Genomic DNA, 22,273 nt, shown 5'->3' with positions numbered 1-22,273 from the left:
ATATAATTGCTATTATTAACATTTTAATAACATTTATTTGAAAGTAAGTTCTCTATTTAGGAATTCCCTAACAGTCCAAGGGCATCATAGTCCCCATTAAATATCTTCCCCTAGAGCAAAACTGTGGGGTTTAGCTTTGTAGGTACTTTATTACTAGGGTCTAAAAGATCCCAGGAATCCTGGTCCCAACAGATTGTTGGGTAGAGCTAGCTGGAAGTGAGAGATTTATACTATTCAAACAGACTGCTTAACACAATGGTCTTTTCAGAATGCCCAGCACGTATGAATTATAATCATAACGGGGTAGAGGTGCTATTATATGGTGAATATTTATACTGTCTCTAATCCTATTTTTATTGAATTGTTTTGTATCTTTCCTCTTTCTTTGATTCATCTGTCACTTTAATGGTTGAATAGTATTGTATTGCGTTGTTTTGGTCCAAATTTTTCCACCACCATTCACCCTCTAGAGACAAGCCTTTTGTGATTACAACCTCAATATTACAAAGAGATATTACAAATAAACAGCCATCCACATATGCTGTATCTCTCTGCCTTTTTATTACACCTGAGGGTAAAGTTCTTTACCTGGGATATTCTTGGCAAGAACCATGATCCGGTTTATGACTCTTCTTGCATGGTCCCAGATTGCTCTTCAAATATATTGTAGCAATTTAGGATTCCACCCAAAAGGGAAAAGTGACTGTTTTCTCAATCTCATCACTGTTGAATTTCATACATTTTTTTTTTTTGCAAATTTGCATGTAAAGGAGGACCTCCAAATTGTTTCTGTTTGCTTTTCTGATTATTATGGCTTGAAAATGTAAAAATGTTTACTGCTCCCCTTTATTATCTTCACCTCCCTTTTAAGTACTGTCTTCCCTAGGTAGAATGTAAGCTTCCTGAGGGCAGAGATCATCCTTTTGCTTGTATTTGTATCGACAACACTTAGCTCCATGTCTGGGACACAGTAAGTGCTGACTTAACTTGTGAGATGAAAAAAGGCTTAAATTCTTAACTTGTAAGATGAAAAGAGGCTTAAATTTGAATTTAAAGGATCTTAATTTAAAACCTGGGTCTGTCACTCAGTATTTCTGTGTCTTCATTTACTCCTCTGCCCCATCTGTACAGTGCGGGGATTGCCCAAGAAGGCCTCGACTGTCCTTTTCCTAAATTCTAGGTTCTGTGAAGACCATTTTAAAAAACAAAAGGCAACAAAAGTTGGAACTAGGAGAGAGTGTCCAGGACCTCCAGGGTGTTTTCTAGCCTGACTGCAACATTCAAACAACTGGACAAACATTCATTAAATGCCTACTTTATGCTAGGCTGTTGTAAACTGGGTACGTAAAAATGAAATTAGCTGTATGACTCCCCTTAAAGAGTTTACAATCTCATTCACAGTCTTTCATAGAATGAAAACACACCAGTAGAAATGCACAACTTTGTCAGAAGAGGTCATTCTTTTCTAATGAGTTTTTACACACCAGATGCCATGCTGCTTGCTATCTAAGGGAAGGATTCCATTCTTCCAGGTGGCAGCTGAGCAGATAGAGGTAGGCTGAAAATAATAGAATTGCAAACAGACAACCCAAATTATGTTCCATGATATATCTCAGGCAAATCTCTCAGTAATCACATTAAGTATAAACGTGCTTTATCATTTCTTTTTGCTGATACATTTTGTCTTACATAATTCATTTCCCAATATACCAGTCCTATAATGAAACAGATCTTCCTTTGTAATAATAAAAAAAAATGAACCCCAGGTAAGCACAACTCAGTTCTCCCTCAGGGTGAGGGATACCAGCCCAGAGACACAGGAAAGGCAGGAGGTACAACAGTTCAGGTGTTTTTCAGTCGTGTTGACTCTAGGTGACCCCATTGGGGTTTTCTTGGCAAAGATATTGGAGTGGTTTGTCATTTTTTTCTTTAGCTCATTTTATAAATGAGGAAATTGAGGCAAACAGGGTTAAGTAACTTGCTTAGGGTCACACAATTAGTGTCTGAGGCCAGATTTGAACTCAGGAAGATGAGTCTTCCTGACTCTATCCACTGGTCACCTAACTGCCCTGTGCCACCTAAGGAGGTACAGATAGCCTTAATGCCTAGCAGATGACACTCTGGTCTATCCCTCCCCCCAATCCTGTTCTTTTGCATTATAACCTGACTCTCCACTCTTACTCCATAAAATAAAGATCAGGAAATCAAGAATTGTTGGGACAAAATGTACTGCCCAGAAGTTCTTATCATTTTGTGTGTCCTGGGCCTCTCCTTTGGCTATCTGGGGAAGCCTATGGACTCCTCAGAATAGTATTTTAAATTTATGAAATACATAGGATTACAATGAAGTCAATTACAGTAAAATCCATCCAACTATCTATCCATACATCCGTCTACAAATTTACACATCCCAGGTTAAGAATCCCTGTAATACCCTGAGTTTTCTGCTGATGATAAACAAATTGCTGAGGCGTGTGGTGGGTGACAGCTAGGTGGCCCAGTGGATAAAGCACTGGGACTGGAGTCAAGAAAACTCATCTTTCTGAGTTAAAATGAGGCCTCAGACACTCACTAGCTGTGTGACCCTGGGCAAATCACCTCACTCTGCCTCAGTTTCCTCATCTGTAAAATGAGCTGGAGAAGGACATGGCAAACCACTCTAGTATCTCTGCCAAGAAAGCCCCAAACAGGGTCAGGAAGAGTCTGGACATGACTGAACAACAATGGGATGTTTAATTCCAGCAAATTGATCCCCGAAGAAGAACAAAACATTTGGAAAATGCCAATAGGATCATGGAATCACGGATGTAAAACTGGAAGGGCCTTTCAGCACAGAACAAACCTCTCATTTTACAGATAAGGAAGCTGAGGCACAGAGAGGGTAAGAATCTTGCCCAGGGTCACCTAAGCTAGTGTGTGTCTGAGGCAAGATTTGAATCTAGATACTTCTGATTCTAAATCCATGCCTTCTCCACGAAGCCATGTAATGTTCAGAGAAGCAAAGCGGGTAGTCCTGAGTGGGAGAGTAGCAGCATCCCAAATGGTGCTCTATCTGTCTGAACAAGTGGGAAGAGGGAGGGAGGCAGGGAGCCCAGCTGGGGAGTCAGTCTGCAAGGCAGGGGAAGCCGGCCGAGGACAGTGTGAAGAGACTGGCAGGTGAAGATGGTTGTCCAAGGGGTCCTGACTGAGACCGACCCATCGCTTACTCAGCCAGGCAAAGCAAATGATTCATACTCTGACTCCGTCCATTCCACGAATGCAAATAACCAGGTGTGCTCTTTGGGGCTTTAACATGTGCCCACTGATGACTTCATTGGTCTTCATGATGCATAGGATGTGTTCTTAATGGATTTAAACATGTTTCCTCCATATCCTTCCAGTGTCAATAACCCCTTTGGTTATATTCTTGCTTTCTCCAAATGGAGGCTGTTTAGCACACCACCACCACCACCATTTCCCTCTGTGGACACATGTTTTAGTGGGATGATTTCCATTTATTTCCATCAGCCACCCTCTCCTATGGTTGAATGCAGGACATTCTTCTTTATCTGGGCGTATCTGTAAGGAATATAGCGGCCTCCCTGACTTGACCATAGCTAATATTTATATGACACTTACCACGTGCCAGGCACTGTGCAACGATGATGTGAGATACAGTCTTGGTCCTTAAAAGGCTTCCCTAGTCTTTGAAGGAATGGGCCTTCTTCCCCACACTACACCACTGTGCCAGAAGGGGGCATGCTTTATCCACATTTTGCAACTAATTCTATTAGGTTGATTCAATTTCCAATAACCTTCAAATGGGCCTTGAGGCTGCCAGTGAAAGTCACTCAGTAGCGGTCAGGGCTGCTCTGGGCTTGTCCAGCATGGAGAGTTCCAAGCCTTCCCCAGCTCTTCATCAGTTCAAACAAAACTTCCCATATTTCTGTGAATTCTTCATGTGTGATATGGTTCAATAATATGAATCAATGAATGAATAAAGCATTTATTAAGCACCATGCAAAGAAAGCTCTGTGCTAAGGATCCAAATAGAAAAGACAGTCCCTGCCCCCCAGGAGCTCCCAGTCTAGTGGGGGAGACAACCTCTAGGGAAGATCCCCTGGTCTTTGGGGTGCAGTGGCCAAGCAGAAGGTCAGGCTTCTTCTTTGGTGTCATTTCTGCTGATAAAATATCACTTTCTGATATTGAACCACTCGACGGGGCCAAGGACTTTGGTGACAAGAGCTTTCCTTTCTGGGTCCCCAGAGTTCTGGGGCTGCAGTCCCTGCAGGAGCACTTGCCAGGCTGCATCTGTACAAGGGGATGGCTGCGGGCACTCGGCAAGAAGCAGAGCTATTCCAGGGAAATGGTGGTCAAGGTGGTGCTGCTGCCTGACCTGTCTGACCCATGCTGCCTCCTGTCTTGCCTCCTGGGTGCCTGGCTCCTTCGGTCAGGCTGGCCCACCTGCCCTAGGAGTGACAGTTGGTTGGCAGTTGGTGAGGATGGCTGGCTCCTTACCCACAGGAGATGCTCCCATGGATGATAGCTCTGAGGGCCAAGCTCGAAGCTGGACTGGGAGTCTGGGGGTGCTGCTCTTCCCGGGGTTCCCCTGCCTTTCTGACTGTTGTTGGTAGTTAGCAGTTGTCTTTTTTTTTTAATTAAAAATTTTTTATACTTTCTTTTTTGAGGGCAATTGGGGTTAAATGACTTGCCCAAGGTCACACGGCTAGTTTTTGTGTTAAGTGTCTGAGGCCACATTTGAACTCAGGTCCTCCTGACTCCAGGGCCAGTGCTCTATTCACTGCACCACCTAGCTGCCCCCAGCAGTTGTCTTTGATGGTGATGAGGAAGGTGGGCCCCTTCTAAGACAGCTAGGTGACACAGTGGATAGAGCGCCAGCCTGAATTCAAATGTGGCCTCTGACGCTTACTAGTTGTGTGACCCTGGGCAAGTCACTTAACCTCTACTTGTTTCATCTCCTGTAAAGTGGGAATAATAACAGCACCTATTTCTCAAGGTTATTCTGAAAATCAAATGAGATAATATTTGGAAAGCACCTGGTGCAGTGCCTAGCACACAGCAGGTGATTAATAAATGCTGAGTTCCTTTCACCTCACCCCCTTTCCACCAAGACTTCTCCCCTCAATAGTGGCGGTGGGGGGTAGACTGGAAGCAGCTCTGGCGGTCTGGGGGCTCTTGGGCTGAGGGGAGATTATGGTTAAGGCACTTTCTTTCTGACCTCCCAACTAGAATCCTGAGGTAAAGTGGGAAGAGGGATACAAAGTCACAGCTCCCCCAGGAACTTCCCTGGCTTCCCATATCTCCTCCAGCACTGATTATTTCCATTTTTTCATCATCCTTCCAGCTTGATAGGCATGAGATGAAACTTCAGTTGTTTTAATTTGCATTTTTCTGGTTATTAATGATTTGGAGCTTTTTCATATTTGTCATCTACTATGCTTTCTCTTGTCCCCATTATCCTTATTTTTAAAGCTCACTTACCATGAAGAAGTCCCTAAAGAAGGCCTTTTAATATCTATCTTTTAATTAGAATGATTAAAATTAATATTAACATTTTAATTTCCCAAGACAAATATTGCATTTCGAGGGCTCATGTTTCCTTTTCTGGGATGGAGTAAGTACTGAAATTCAAATGATCTTGTGGGGAATGACTGTGTCTGATGTCATCAGACATTGTGTATATGCACTCACTGTGTGCAGAGTACCATAGGAGACACAGCAGGCCGACTAAGGGCAATGCCCAGAGAGGGACATACACTGTGTGAATGTAGCATGCGTGCCCAGGCTGCTGACGATTTACCTCCGTACTAGACAATACTCTGAATATTAAAAAAAATCAAACCAAACCATGACTTCTGTCTATGAATAGTTTTGTTTTAAAGCAGTCTCTCTCTTTCTCTCTGTCTTTCTGTCTGTCCATCCGTCTCTCTCTCTCTGTTTCTCTCTCACACACATACACACTCAGTTTTCATGCATATGGATTATCAATAAACCAGCATATTAGTAAATAGGTTGTATCTATTTATGTTTGGGCTCCTGCCTTCACAGTTTAACTAATGGCTACTCTCCATTGGAATATCGAATGGCAGGCTCAGCAGAATGGTCACCTATGTTTGTTCTCAATGCTAATTGCTATTTCTTCTTCATTCTTTGATAGAGTCCTTAATGAAGACAAATAATCAATGTGCTTGTAAACTAAAGTGTAAACAGTCATAACCTACTAAAAGTAGGACCTTCCTTTTTAGACCAAATGTGTTCTGGAAAACTGTTTTAGCAAGCGGGAGGGCAGAAAGGGAAAAAATTAATATTTGCTGCTTATAGTCTAGTCGTCCATGACTGGATTCTACCACTAGGTGGTGCCTTTGAGTTAACACGGCTAAAAGTTGACTGAGTCCACCAGTTGTACTCTGAAAACAAGAAAAAGGAAGATAAAGGTAGGGGCCTTAGGATATTGTCTGGAGAGCATATTGGTGAGATGAGAGGCATTGAAAACTGGGGACAGCTTGCAATTTGTGAGTTTAGATGAGTAATCATAATAATGCAAACAACAGCAAATATTAGTGCTTTAAAAGTATTCCCATGCAGCATCTTGTTTGAGGCTCACAATAACCCCTCTGAGGTAAGAAATGCAAGTATTATTAACTGAGAAAACTGAAGCTCAGAAAGGTTGACTTGCTAAAGGTCACAGACCAGGTAAGTGTCAGAGCAAGGACTCAAATGGAAGTTTTCTGATTCGAGTCACCCCCCCCTCATATACAAAAACCCATTGAGAAGGTGTTCCCAGTCTGGGAAGGCCCTCCTTAAGCCTTCTTCTATCTCCAGAACCAAGTGCCAATCATTCCCTGATGCTGCTTCGATGAGGCATGACTTTAGGCAATACTTCCATTACCCTATTCATACTGCATTAAGGACAACTGAATCATAGCTTGGATAATTTACCTGCTCTATATGCTTGCACTTTTCAGCTAACAAGGAGAGCAGAGTCAGAGATCATGGGATGTGGAGGGAAAGCTGCAGAGATTTCCAGACTGAGTTCACCAAGGAGAAGTCTGCCCAGGTCCCCAATGTGGGGAGCAGTATGGGGGCTCCTGGACCATGAAGAGCAAAGCTAGGCTTGGCCCTTCACTCCTGCTGCAGGTTATGTGGGTCGGAGGATTCTAAGGCACTGCCAATCTTGTAGCTAATTCAACTTGATAGATATTTATTAAGTGCCTGCTGTGTGCCAGGCCCAGTGCTAAGCTCTGGGGACACAAATAAGAAAGACAGTCCCTGCCCTGTGGGAGCTTACAGTACAGTGCAATGAGGAAAGCCAGCACAAAAGGAAGGAGCCCCCAGGTCTTTCCCTGGGTCACGGTACTATGAGACTGGAGACCCCAGAGATCCTTTGAGGATGGGGCTCCCCAGACAGGGAGGGGAGCTGCTTGGGGGCAGGTTCTTAGAGTGTCTGTCTGATTAAATAAAGCTTGTCCTATAGTTAGCGTTTTGTTAGTCTGTGAGTTTGCATAGATGAGGGTCCTTTAAGACAGCTGCTGCCGTAGTTAAATTCTGATGTTCCAAGGGGAAGCACAAGGTGGTGACACAACCCCAAAACATAATGAGACATGGCCAAGACTGTACCAGGGTCATATAGCTCCAGCACATCCATTCTAGGTCATGTTTACTTGCCCATTAGTTCTAATGTTCTAATCTGGATTTTCTTTTCTTTTTTGTGTTATTGTTGATATTATAAGTCAAGAGATTTGAGGAAAACAGGGATTCTGAAAACATGGGCATTTAGACTTTATCAAAACTGGGTAAAAATTGGACTGCATTTCAAAAACCCACATAAAAGAGAGACTGGGGAGCTATATGTAGTTGTCACAAAGGGGAAAAAAAAACCTCAATTTTGAAAAAGCTATTAAATAAAGATCTGACTTTAAAATTATCTTTGTTATAAGCAAACCTAGTAATTTAAAGACATGTAAATGTACAATACTAGAGAAACCCAGGCTAGCCAAATAATAATTAGTGATAAGCAAATACAAATTTAATGAAATGTAATTACTCATTTCCATATAATGGAAGATGTGGTTGGAATATCTCAAGGCTTAAATATACATGAAGGTAATGCTAATCACCTCAGCAAATATACCAGAATTTCCAGTAATTGAATCACAGAGGAATCTGTAATAAAAGCTGGAGGCTTCATTGGAATGCTCCCAGTGAAGTCACAGAAGTTCAGTTAAGGTGCACACTTGCACGTCACAGTGCATACAGACAATCCCTAGCAGAATCACACTAGGTTGCAATGGAAATGCCCAGCGAAATTAACATCTGTGATGTTTAGCTTTTGAGACCTGTGCACCAGGGGAAAAAGGACCTTTACATTTGATATTTTTCAAACTCTAGGAGATGAAATATTTGCCACAGAATATAAAAATGCCAAAGGAGGGTTATGATCTTATCCACCCAACCAAGCAAACTGCAAGACCCTTTACTTCCAGTATCTGAGGAAAATGTACAAACAGGCAGAATGATAAATAAAGCTTGGTGGAAAAGGAAAGGCTAAAATCTAGAAAAAATGATCCTTCTGTCAAGTGAAAACTCTGGTACCATTTGCCTCCATTTTCAATGAATTCAATACATTTGTTCCTATTTATAGCCTTTTCTCAGAACTAGTTAGAAAATTGGGTCCCCTGGTCTACTGGTCAAAATAAGGGTTTTTTCTCTCTTTCTATCAAATCCTCCTAGGAGGCAAGGATGTTATAAAGTCTACATGTAAGGAGTTAGCTGGCGTTTCTGAGGGCCCCCTCCTTTCCCAGTTATAAAAACTTGCTATGTACTGGAGTCACGAAGTTGGCCCCCTCCAAGTTATCCCGTCGGTAGCAGGTCTGCACAGAACTGTCTGCATGTTGTCTCCCCCACTAGACTATGCCCTCTTGGAGAGTGGACACTGCCTTTTGCCTTTCTGTGCATCCTCAGCACTCAGCACAGGGCTTGGCATACTGTAGACACTTAATAAATTATATTTACTGAGTAACTGAAGATGAGACGTCCAAAAGGCACCTGGAGATTCTAGCTTGGAGGCTAGGACAAGTGGTTCTGAGAATTATCAGCATGGAATAGCTCCTATATAATAATAGAGAGGGAGAAGAGAAGAAGCCCCAGCACAGAACTTTGGGAGACGTAAATGGTCAGAAGTAGCTGGTATAGACACTGGCCTGAAGTCAGGAAGACCTGAGTTCAAATCCTTTCTGAGACACCACCACCACCACCACCATCATCATCATCTTATCATTATCACTGCATTTCTATAGTGCTTTAAAATTTACAGTGATTTATATATATTATCTTATTTCTTGAGATACAATAACTACTAAATAGATATGTGTATATGTATATATATATATATTCCCATTCCATTATAGTCAAAGGTTTGAAAATGGGGGTAGAGGCAGAGGGACAAAAAAGGCAAGGAAAGGAGAGAAGACAGGAAAGAAATAGAGGAGGGAAGGAAGAGAAGGAAAGGGGGAGAGGCATATGGGGAGCAAGTATGAAATACAGGAAGAGAGAGGATGTGGGTATGGGAGACAGACTGTGGATGGTAGGAAGAGAGACATTCCACAGGTTCTAAGGTGACTCTTAAATCATGGGTAAATTTCTTGCCACACCATGTTGTTTGTTCAGCCTTCAGGCTATTATCCCTTGTAATCACAACCTCTTGAAATACCTGCCTTATGTTTCAAAGCAGGCATTTTTGGTCATCTATCATCCTTGCTGGCTGCTACACTCTCTGGACTACTTCACCACTGCATAGGTATTACCTACCCATTTCTATCTTACAGCTCTGAGACCGGAATCAAATGCTACAGAAAAAGTCATACCAATCAATTTTCCTATGGGTCCACACATTATTCTGTGATTTCCCAAACCAAGGCAACAACCCCTGATCAACATTTCCTAAATGTGTCTTTCCCATTAGAATGTATGATCCTTGAGGGAAGTAACTCTCCCATTTATATATTTTATCCCAGCATTTAGTACAGTGCTTAGATCAAGGAAGCACTAACAAAGTTTTTTCATTCATTCATTCATTTGTTCATTTGTTTGTTTGTTCGTTCATTCATTCAAAATTACCTACTCCACTGCTTATAGCCCAGAACTCTGTGGCTCACTCACAGATGCCCACTAGGAAGAAATTATTCTGTCTCATCATAACACTATGGCCAGAACAATATCACAGGATAATAATAACAGCTGACATTTATGTAGCACATATACACATACGCACACGTTAAGGTTTGCAAAGAATTTTACATACATTTGATATGAAACGTGTGTGAGGCAGGCGCCTTGTCATTATTCTCATTTTATAGATGAGTAAACTGAAGAAGGAAATGGCAAAGCACTCTAGGATCCTTGCCAAGAAAACCCCATGGAGAGAGGTTCACGGCGTCACCAGAAGTTGGCCATGACTCAACAGCAACAACACAACTGAAACTAAGAGAGATGGAGTGAATGCCCCAGATCATGCAGATTTCAGGTGTCTGAGTCTTCTGGATTCCAAGTCCAGAGCGTAATACACTATGCCATATCCCCTTCTATACAGTCTCTGTCATGGGGTAGATTAATTACAGCTGATGACTCTTTATGCCGACTGGGTCAAGGTCACAGACTCGATTCCTTTGTGGGTCAGTTGTTCCATTCTGACTCATGGCCACAGACCTTGTCTAGTCATCCTCCAAGTGACGGGACCTAGTCACAGAGGGTAGTAGGTGAACTAAAAGGCATGAAAGTGTAAATCTAATACCATTAATGGAAAAACCAATAAAAAACTCCTCATCCTACTGGTGGTAGAGAGCGGCATCATCTTCATGCACAAAGAGTAACATTAAGATGTTTTATTCCATCCTCACAAAAGTCCTGGGATGTTGATAGGGAAGATCATTTTCTTACCTGTAAAATGGAGGCAAATAATTTGCCTCATGTCATACAGTTTATAATTGGAAGAAATGGGACTAATGCTCTGAAAAGTACTAATCCAGGAACCCACAAGTTTGGGTTCAAATGCCATTTCTTATTTCGAAAGTTGTTTAGCCTTCCTGAGGCTCAGTCTCTTTATTGGTTGAAACATACCTGTGCTTCCTATCTCCCAGTGTGGCTGGAAGAACCAAATACCATATAAATGTGAGCTGTTATGGTTATTTCAATATCCAGCTGTGTACGGATATAGGGATATTTTAAGAAAACCACTGTCAACAAGCTTTTCTTTTGTTTTAAGCTAATAATCCAGATATTCTATATTTGTAGAACCAAGCCTATTGAAAAAAGCTTATTTTTGAACCTCAAAGCTTTATCTTTTCGAGTTCCAAAATAGCGATTTATTTATGCTACACTGAGCCACTCTTTCTGTTCCTCCCTTTCATACAGTCTGCTTCTGATCTGGCCGGGGCTCAGGTTCTCTGAGGGACTTTGTTTCTGATGTTGTGGGGCTCGGACTTAAGTGTTTTAGACTTATCTTATTTCTTAAGATTTTTTACAGTACACCTTTTTGAAGGTTAAACTTCTTATTCTTCAGAAACTTCATTTTAGAGAACCACTTCAAAGCCTGGGCCACTGTAAAAAAATTATTTCGCCCTTTCTTCTAGGTCTATAAAGTCCTTTCTCTCTGTTCCTAGGAACTAATAAAGTCACCTGCCTTCTGCAACCTCTTCGGCCCTTCCCAGGCCAAGAACCCATGTCAGGGTTCTGATGGGATCTTCCCCCATTAGAATGCAAGCTTCTTGTGGGCAGGGACTGTCTTTGTCTGCTTGTCTTGGTACTCCCAGCACCCAGCACAGTGCCCAGCACACAGTAAGCAGTCAATAAATGCTTCTGTGTTTTGCCTCCTTGTAGTCTCCTTGTATAGGATCACGAGATTTAGACGTGGAAGAAGCCCTGGGGACTACCTTGGCCCAAAGAGGGGAAGTCTGGACGTGTGCCCAGTCTGACCTGCCGTAACTGTCAAGTCCCTCCTCCTCACCTAGCCCCACTAGATGGTGCCGTGGATGCAGCATCAGGCCTGAAGTCAGGAAGACCTGAGCTCAAATGGGACTTCAGATGTGTACTAGCTGTGTGACTCTATGCAACTCATTTAATCTTGTTTGCCTCAGTTTCCTCATCTGCAAAATGAGCTGGAGAAGGAAACAGCAAACTTCTCCACTATATTTGGCAAGAAAACTCCACATGGGGTCACCAAGAGTCAGAGACGACTGAAGACAACAAAACCAAGTTGCCGGGAGGGATAAAGGGGAGCTAGCAGGTGCCCAATCCCTGCAGAGCCTGGATGGGAAAAGGAGACCCCTTCCTTTCAGTGGGCCTCTGAGGGCCCTGCTGCTCTGTCCTCCTGTCTGCAGCCCGCTTGGCTCCTGCACAGCCTTTTCTGATTCCTGGCCTCTTGCATGTGTATGTATATGCATACATAATGTGCACACATGGTCATCTCCCCTATAGAGTGGATGCTTCTTGAGGGCAGGGACCGCTTTTTGTTTTAATTTTGTATTTCTGGCAGCTAGGAGGGGCTTAATGAATGCTCCCTGACGGATCCCATGAGAACCCGAAACAACGGGACAGAGCAGTGCTCACTGCCGCCAAATAATGAAATAATAGTGATGACAGCTAAAGTTTGCATAGCCCTTACTGTGTGTTGAGTGCTTTATCATCTGATCATCTGATCTTCACAGCAGCCCTGGGAAGCAGCTGCTACTATCATTATCCCCATTTTACAGATGAGGAACTGAGGCAAACTGAGGTGCCATGACTTGCCCAGGGTCACACAGCTAGTGTCTGAAGTAGGATGGGAGATCTCTCTGACTCCAGGCCCAGCTCTCTCTGGGCTTCCAGAGCAGGCCCCAGCAGACTGGAAGGCTTGGGGCAGTCATCCAAAGAGGGCCGTCAGCTGGTGATGCCTGGAGGGGACGCGGGCTGCCCCAGGGGACGGGGCATCCAACCAGATGTCACTGCTCCTTTAACTCCTCTGCTTGCCCTGTGCAGGGGCAGAGCGAAGGAAAATAGAGATCAGGCAGACCGGGCTGGGAGGCCCCTTGAAAGACTCTGGGGTGGAGATCACGGCCTGGATTCATCCAGCACAGACTTCTGGGATGTGTGAGCAGAAAAGCAGTTACTGGGCGCGTACTATGTGCACAGCACAGTGTACTAAGGGCTGGTAATACAAGCAGAAGAGCAAGACAGGCCATGCCCTTGAGCAACCCACATTCCAATGTGTGTGTAGTGTGGTGTGTGTGTGTGTGTGTGTAGAGGAAACGATACATATGGGAGGGTTCAAGTGCAGGGCAGAGGACGGCAATGCTTCTTCTCTAAAGACTTTTCCTTTCCTAAAACAGTCTCTGTTTCTGCTGTTGCACCACGCAATGACCAAGGTCATTGGTGGTGAGAGGTGTCAGTAGCTGTGCTTGCTGATAAAGCAAGGGCGGCTGCAAAATCTCCTGGTGCCAAGGCCAAGCCTCATCTCCACCAGGGCGTCCCCTGGACCATGGCTCTGGGGTCGGGCTGGCAGCAGGACCCGGGATCTGGGACATGCTGCTATTCTCAGAGCTCTTAGGCAAAGGGTCCAGAGTGGAGGGTGTGCCACCCGCCACATGCTACCTCTTCTAGTCTTCTCGTTGCTTCTGTTAGGACGGCTCGCCTGCCCCGTGGGTGGCATCTGGTCTGTGCTGGTGGTGGGCATAGGGAGCCCTTTCTCCATAGGCCTGGCTCCCCAGGATGATGGCTGCTAGGGCTGGCGGCATGCTGGGGCTGTGGGGGCACTACTACCCCCAGGGTTCTTGGTTTCGGCATCCAGGCCAGTCTGGGGAGGGTGATCGTCCAGGTGGTGGCAGGGTTTGCCTCCCTGGGCACCTGCAGCCCTGTCACCGGCAGTGGCCTTGTGGTTGGGTTCATGCTGTGCTATGTATCCAGAAGGCTGTGACGTGATCAACACGAGAAGCTGAAGGGCAGCTTATCTCTTTCATCTTAGTTCCGTTATTAAGAAATTGTGAAACCAAACTTGCCGAAGTTGATGCTGTAAACAGCTGCTCTTCTGCAGCTCCCAGAAGCCGGCACATTGTCATTCGGCCTTCTTCACCCCCTTCCCTTACAGGAGCCTCAGGGCGCTCTTCAACTGCTGACAAGCAAACAGCACCTCCTTCCTTCCTTCCTTTCTCTGCATCCCTGAAGGATCCCAGGAATCTCCCACCTGCCCAGGGGAGATGACAATGGACACTGCTGGCCTAGGCCACAGTCTCTGGATCTCCGGACCACGTGACTGTCAAATCATCTCTCCTCCAGTACTCTTTTCCCTTTGTTATTTTCTCTCTGGCTGATTCAGGGGTCTGACACTTCTATATGCCTGATTTTATGATTGACAGACTGTCTACCATGAAACTGATCTTTATTTAATAAGAAGTAATGGGCCTGAAAGAGTTTTCAAAAGCATTCATGTAAGATGTCATTAGAATAATTGTGATTGCAAGACATTTTAATCACAGCATAATTCCCTAATAGACTTTTACTGCTGTTCCCCTTTGAAGGTGTTGCTAAAAAACGAGGAATGGAATTTACTCTGCAAATACTACAAATATCAGTTGTTCTACCATCCTATTATAGGGTCACAGCAATGATGTGGAGCAGACAGGTTTTGGGGATACCTGATCAACAGGAAGGATGAGAAAACTATATTTGAAAAGTACATGTTTTCTAGTTCTGGGTATTTATATTGGGGTGCACCTTACTTTGGGGTGTTGTTCAGGCATGTCTAACTCTTTGTGACCCCATTGAGGGTTTTCTTGGCAAAGACACTGGAGTGCTTCACCCTTTCTTTTCCCAATGGATTAAGGCAAATAAGCGTTAATTGACTTGCCCAGGATCACACAGGTAGTAAGTATCTGAGGCTGGATTTGAACCCAGGTCTTCTTGACTCCAGGGCCTGTGCTCTTTCCCCCCACCACACCATCTAGCTGCCCACCTTACTTTATTCAGTATACACATTCCTTAAAGTTGTGTGGAAATGAAATTTTAATATACAAATTAGATTTTAAAAGCTGGTTAGAAAAGGGTTGGCAATAAAATCTTTGTTGTTGTTTACTGAGGTTCTGTTAAATGCCTCCTTACTATTAAAAAAATTAATATAACTTAATAACAACCTTAAAAATACAAAAGAAATAAGGAATAAAATACCAAATACAGCCATAAAATCCAAACTTTTTATATTAAAAAAGAACTAAGCTTTAACAAAATAATAACAGATAATCTGTTCTGATTTCTTTTTCAAACTTAGAAGGTTTTGGTGCTATTGCTTAAAAAAATCATATGATCTGTTTGTTTTTCTAATTCTACTTTCTTCAGTGCAGATTGCGTTGTGGTCTTCCTATATTTTTTGGTATTCTATTACATTGATGAGCCATCATTTCTTCAGTCGTTCCCGAATAATTATATGTATAGATTGTTTATAGTTTTTTCAAAATTATAAACAAAAAAGCTGTGAACATTTTTGTGCATGTGAGTAATTTTTTCTTTGAATAACATCTTTAGGATGTAGTCTTCATACAAAATGGAGTCATTGGGTCAAAGGGTATGATTCATTTTATAGCTCATTTTATATATACTGTTAGATCATACTCCAAAAAGATAGTACCAACTTAGAATCTGTCCAAGCATAGCAAGATGCCTCTATCTACATAGGTCAACCAGCAACATATATAGTGGTGCAGTGGAGAGAACATTACATTTGGAATCATAGGACCTGGGATAGCTCCTAGCCCTGCCCCTATCTAGTGGTGGGACTTCAGGAAATCATTGAACCTCCATGAGCATCTATTTCCTTAATTAATGAAGGGGGAATTGGGGGTGGGTCAGGGCAGTGTGTGTGTGTGTGCGTGTGTGCGCGTGTTGCAAAACTGAAACAGAAACAGATCCTATGTTGACATATATTGACTTAGAAAACAACAAATTAACACGTGCTGTATTTTTTTTTACTGTATTAATATCTATGTTGTGCTGTATTTTGATTTCTTTTGTCAAAACATTTTCCTACATTTTAATTTGATTCACTCACAGCTAGATGGTGCCATAATGACCAGAGCACTGGGCCAGAAGTCTGGAAGGCCTGAATTCAAAAGTGACCTCAGACACTTAACTGCCTTTAACTAGCTGTGACTCTGGGTAGGTCACTTCACCTCTAACGGTTCCTCATCTGTAAAATGGAGACATTAATGGCCCCTCCCCCCCAGGATTGGTGTGGGGATCAAACAAGATGATAACTGTAAAGCACTTAGCTCAGTGACCGCCCATTGTAGGAGCTACAGAAATGCTTCTTCCATCCCCCATCCCCTCTCCAGGACCAACACTGGCCACTGCAGTTAATCGAGTTCAGCTGCCTTCTAAGATTGTTTTCATTTAAATTATTCTAGTCATTTTGCCTACTATTCTTTTGATTCTGGATTGTTGTCTTTTGGTTCTGCATTAGTTCAAAAAAGTTTTCTCATGTTTCTTTGAAGTCCTCATGGTCATCATTTCTTAAGGGCAGTAATATCCCCTTACATTCCTATACCACAATTTGTCCAGCCACTTCTCTAATCGATGGGTATTCACTTTGTTTCCAGTTTTTTACAACCACAAAGGGGCTGCTAAGAAAATTAGGGTACATATGAAACCCTTTAATCACTTTCATGACTTATTGCCATAGCTAAGGTTTCTCAAACACCCAAAGAGGGATTCTCTGTGAGGGCAAAGTCCTCAGATGCCCCTGTTTGTGGCTCATGTGCTAAGTGCATCACTCAATTCTCAGAATTCCCCACTGGAGTCTCTTTGGCTTCCTTGCCCCATTTTTGATGCTAATTCTAAAATTTCAGTGTGCACTTCTGGGACTCTCTGCTTTACCTCTCTGACTACATAATATTTTTATCATATCATAGCTCTTATTCAACACACTCATTTCTTGTGGCTAAGTTTTAATTTTCTTGCGAGAACTTGTAGCAATTATTTCTTTTTGGCATTTTTATTATTACTTTTGAGATGTCTCTGCCATCTTCCCAGAAGCACTCGGAAGAATCCTTTTATAATAAGAATAATGATACCCTCCTTTATCTTTAGTGTAAAAATGGATCTTGTGTATTTTTTTTTCAAGGTAGATATAGGAAGGGGCTGGGCATGGGATTTTGTTGGTGAGAATTCCTCACCTTCACCCAGGTAGGATACCATCTTTTCTGCAACCTAGAGTCTTGAAGAACTGTCTGGGGTTATTGAAGGTTAAGCCCAAGGCCATGCAGCCAGTATGTGTCAGAGGCACAGCTTGGACTTAGGCCTTCGTTGTGGCAAAGCTGGTTCTCTATGCACTACGCCCAACTATTGCTACATTATAAGATTGTTCCTATGATTTAGAATAAATCCTTGTTAGGACAATTCAGCAAGATAAAATTCCAGTAAATAGAATGAATCTTAATAGTTTGAAAGTCATGACTTAAACGACAATTACTTAAATAGTATTTAGGCTATTAAAAGGCTATTCAATAAACTCTAAATCATGAAAGATCAATACTTACTATTATTTTCTTACAGTCCTGCCCTCTGCATAGCTCTGTATAAGTAGAATATTGGCCATATATAATCCAACTTCCAATAAATACTGCCAGCCAGGAAAAGAAAAGGTATTTCATCCGCATGTATGAAAAGCGAGCCTGTGTATATAAAAGAAGAGACAAGAGCATTCATTTATTCAGCAGGGACTGTCAGCTTTAGCTGGGCTACAACATGATTTCCTCTCTCCTCTGGAAAAGTCCAGGCAGTGGGTTGGGATACATTCTAGTCTTTCATATGGCGATTCTAGAACAAAGTGCACTTTCAATGACAGCAAACAGAGCAGAGGCTAGGAAAAGGAAGCCCCTCGGCCCTGACAAAGAAAAGGGAACAAAATCCTCTTTGAATCTTAGAGTCTGTCAAAGACCATCATCAGCCAAAGGTATTTATTAAGCATGAGCACGCAGCACTGGGCTGGGCTAGGCGCAGGGTTAGATCAGGTACAGAGATACAGTTCTGGCTTTCTAAGCACTTACAAAGGGCTGTTTCAAACAAGGATCTTAGGGGATTTTGTGAATAAGGATGATAATACCGCTTTTGTAGAAACAGGGACAGGGAATCCGGTTCTGTGCCAAAGGTCTCATGGAGCAGCAGAACCAGAATTAGAAATGGGATCATGTATTCCTATCCCTTCATTACATTTGCCAAGGCTACTCTTTTTTTTTATTCAATCATCTAATGCCCGACCTAGATGTGATGTTAGAAACAGTAGAAATATTAAAAATTAAAGCAGGAAGTACAGAGAAAGGAGGGCTAAGGTGAATTTAGAATAAATGGTCCCTTGCACATCAAACTTGGGGAATCATAACAACGAATGGGCTCTGCTTCTAGTGATCCTCAGCTTGGAGAATTTTGGTCCTTTGAGGCCTCTGGCAAACTCATACCAACTGACAATTGCACAACAGACCACTTGTCAATAGCCTTGGGCATTGGTTTCCTGTTAATATCAAGATAAGCATCTCATTTCCTCCAAAAAACCTTTTGCAGCAGTTAAATAATGGGGACATAATCTTGGTTCCAAAGAAGTACCCCTTCCTTCCATCTTTGCAGGGATGAGGGACTATGGGTGTGCCACACACAGACCAGGCTGCTTTGTTCTGCTGAATTGTTTTTAATCTTTCTTTCCTTTTTTAAAATTCTCTGTTATGAGGGAATGGCTTGCTGGATGTGGAGGAGAGATATATTTAGAAATGAAGGTGAGAGAAAAACAAAATCAATAACAATTTAAAAAATAACAGGATTAAGCAAAATGTAAATGAACTATAGAGCCCTTTACCATGGTTTAAAGTTGTTTTTAAGGGTGACTTGGACATGAGGTCACCAATGTATTCTAAAAGTCAGAAAGCAAAGGGAAGTTAGGGGTTTTTTGTGGGTTTTTTTGAGGCTATTATTTTGTCTCTAAGTTATCATATTTCACATGATTCTGATATATAAGGTCTTGAAATAGAAATCATCTTAATTTAAGCTACCAGAACTAGGAAATAGACCCTGCTAGGGAATTTTAATTCCCTTTACCACCAAAATGGTCTGTACAATGTATCAAATGCCAAAGGTATGCTTGCCAAAAGGACTATTTTATGGAAAATTCACACAGGGCTAGCACTCACATGGTGGTCAGAAAAAGCCATACAAGGAAACTCTCAATGTCTCTCTGAACTTTGAAATTGATTGTGAGACATGGGAGACACTGGTGCAGGACCGGTCAGCATGAGGTGCCCACATCAGAGAAGTTGCTGGGCTCTGTGAGCAAAGCAAAATTGAAACAGTTCAAAGGGGATACAGAAGGCACAAATTTAGAGAGCCCACCCCAAATGTTCACACAATGAGCTTGTATTGGTTTGATAGGCCACAGTCAGACACCGTAATTGAACTTTAATATAGTGATGTCGTTGTGGTCCTCTCCAAGAACAAATGACAACAACTAGCTAACCAACAAAGGTTTATGTATATACATGTATGTGTGTTTTGCTTTAATGTAGGGGCAAATCAACATCATAAGAAAATTAAAGAGCAAGGAAGAAATTACCTTTCAGATCTATGAATTGGGGAAGAGTTCATGACCAAATAACAGATAGGAAAGAACACATAAGATAAAATGGACAACTTTGATCATATAAAATTAACTTTTTACAAAACAAATCTAATGCAATTGAAATTAGAAAAGAAACAAAAAACTGTGAGGAAATCTTTGTAGCAAGTTTCTCTGAAAGAAGACTTTATAGGTAAGCTACATATGGAACTGGTTCAAATTTATAAGACCAAGAGTCATTTCCCAATAGATAAATAAATGGTCAAAAGATGTGAACAGTTTTCTAAAGAGAGAAATCCAAACTATCAACAACCATGAAAAAAATGCTCTAAATTTCTAATAATTAGAGAAATGCAAATTAAAGAAACTGATGTTTCAGGTCACATCTATAAGATCAACAAAGATGACAAAAGAGAAAAATGACAAGTGTTGGAGTGGCTTTGGGAAAATAGGCACACTAAGGCACCATTAATGGAGCTGTGAATTGGTCTAGCCATTTTGGAATGCAGTTCAGAACTATGGCCCCCAATCTACTAAACTGTGCATACCCTGTATCATAGAAATACCACTGCTAAACCCATTCCCCAAAGAGACCACAGAAAGAAGAAAAGGATCCATAGGCACAAAAAATATTTATGGCCACTTTCTCATAGTAGCCCCAAACTAAGTGTGCACCCATGTACTGGGGAATCATTAAATGAAGGGCCAAAAATGGAACTAGCCCTGGCACCAGAGCCTCCGAAGAATGGGAAAGAGGAACAACAGAGGCAATGACTCTCTAACCACACAGGGGCCCTAGTATTAGTGGCTTGCTCCTCTCCATGACCTTTCTGATCACCTCCCCTCTTTTGCTCTAATTAAGTAAATACTCCAATTAACAGGTGCTTCCTGTTGCTTTCTCCATTCTCTAATACCTGTGACTTAGAACCACTGTCTGTGAAGGGTAAACTTCCTTTCCTTTTGCCTTTCCGTATACTTTCATCCCTACCCCATTCTTATTTCTCTAGCCCTATTCTTTCCTAATGTCCATCATTCTCTACTTGCTTCTTCTACTGTAGCTCCTGGAAATTCCACTCAATTATTACCAAACCCTCTTTGATCTTAGATCTTTTCCTCTCCTGTTCTCGATTTTCCTGTGTCTACAGAAACCTGGCTTTCTCCATAAGAGACCTCATCCTGGCCACCCTCTCTAGAAGTGGCTGCTCCTTCTCTTCTGCCATGAATGAATGAGAAATCATTTATTAAGTACTTGTGACATTCCACACAGTGTGCCATACTCTAGGGACAAAAGCAAAAGCCAGATAGACCCTGCTCTCAAAGAGCCGTCCCTAACTGGGAGAAGCTGGGATAAGCCTTGTTCAGCCCTGCCCCCTCCAGACCCTGAGCTGCCTCCTCTGAGGTTCACTGTCTGTATCCTCTTAAACTAAATCCTTGTTGCTGCTATCTAACAGCCTCTGGTCACTTTCCATTCTTTTTTGTGGGATTTGATTCAATCTTCTCTACCCCAAGCCCCTGTGTTCATAGTTGTTGTTCAACCTGTTTCGGTCGTGTCTGACTCTCAATGATCCCATTTGGGGTTTTCTTGGCAGAGATATTGGAGTGGTTTGCCATTTCTTTCTCCAGCTCACTTTACAGATGAGGAAACTGAGGCAAACAAGGTTAAATTAGTTGCCCAGGGCCACATAGTAAATGCCTGAGGCCAGATTTCAGTTTGGGAAGATGAGTCTTAATTCCAGGCCTGACACTCTATCTACTGCCCTGTGTTCTCGGTAGGGTCCCTAAATATTAATTCTGAAGTGCCTTCAAATACTCTGGTCTTCCAGTTTATCAACCTCTTCATTTCTCATGACCCCCAGTTTCACACTACCTCAGTCATCTAAAGGGTGACTGGTCACTTCTTAGACCTCACCATTGCCTCAAACTCTACAACTTCCATGATTCTGAACTCTAAAATTCCTTCCTCTGCTTCACTCTTCCTAAAACTATGCTTTGTCCAATATCACTTTATCTCTTGGAAAAAGCCCTGTCTTTTTCATTTTTAGCCATCACTACACTTGATCCCTTCCCCAGAACTTTCCCCCAGTTTCCTTATTGGGAAGGGTTAGGGAAGGAAGAGTTAGGGAATAGTCCTTCCAATTTCCTTTAAGTCAGCAAGTGTGTTATTAGATTTTACATCCTTGAACTTGGGCCAGTTCTTGTTCAGACCTATTTCTCTCACTCCTGTCTGGCAGCCAATTCAACCTCTCGGTCACTAGAACAGATGATACTGAACACTTGAGCCTGTGAAGTAAGGCTCCTACTCTACCTGAGATGACCCTATTAAACCACAGGGTGCTGCTGCTAAGCAAAACCCAGGCTGAGCAGCCAGCTGGCCTCTCTCTCTCCTGCATAGCTCCTGAACAAATAGATTGTTCTCCATTTATTACTCTGAAACTCTCCCCACAGATTTTTTTCTCCAATAGCTTACAAAAATCATTCTAATTTTTCAGAACTGTCAATTTTTTGGCGGTTTCTCATCTTATAAAAAATTAAAAAGAGCTCTTTATCAAGGGCTCTGGGATTATAATATAAATTAGACAACAACTTCCTGCCCTTTAGAAGACTATAACATAATTAAAATGAGACAAACTAATCAGCATACATATAAAGACTGTC

The 22,273-nt window shown here is 42.3% G+C and overlaps 2 protein-coding genes across 8 annotated transcripts in view; one reads left to right on the top strand and one right to left on the bottom strand.

Moving 5' to 3' along the window:
* Positions 1-22,273, top strand: part of LOC138165444 (nuclear body protein SP140-like protein) — a 393,692-nt gene that overhangs the window by 60,416 nt on the left and 311,003 nt on the right. The gene's annotated exons all lie outside the window — the stretch shown is intronic.
* The window catches only part of LOC138165442 (divergent protein kinase domain 1A), a 125,661-nt gene that overhangs the window by 18,471 nt on the left and 84,917 nt on the right, over positions 1-22,273 (bottom strand). For 6 of the 7 annotated variants that reach the window (XR_011169352.1, XM_069093808.1, XM_069093812.1 and 3 more), the window contains one exon: positions 17,556-17,690. Coding sequence is in view for 6 of the 7 variants with exons in the window: in XM_069093808.1 (XP_068949909.1) it covers positions 17,556-17,690 (135 nt within the window). In the remaining variant the exon portion in view is untranslated. Of the gene's footprint in view, positions 1-17,555; positions 17,691-19,196; positions 19,705-22,273 lie in introns of those variants that run through there. The other variant, XM_069093809.1, reaches the window with a different exon arrangement.

This window comes from Petaurus breviceps, unplaced genomic scaffold (genome assembly GCF_028583685.1).
Source record: "Petaurus breviceps papuanus isolate PSGF00001 unplaced genomic scaffold, PetGlider_PUasm1.0 208, whole genome shotgun sequence".
In the NCBI taxonomy this organism is placed as follows: domain Eukaryota; kingdom Metazoa; phylum Chordata; class Mammalia; order Diprotodontia; family Petauridae; genus Petaurus; species Petaurus breviceps.
This window is presented reverse-complemented; position numbering and strand designations above follow the sequence as displayed.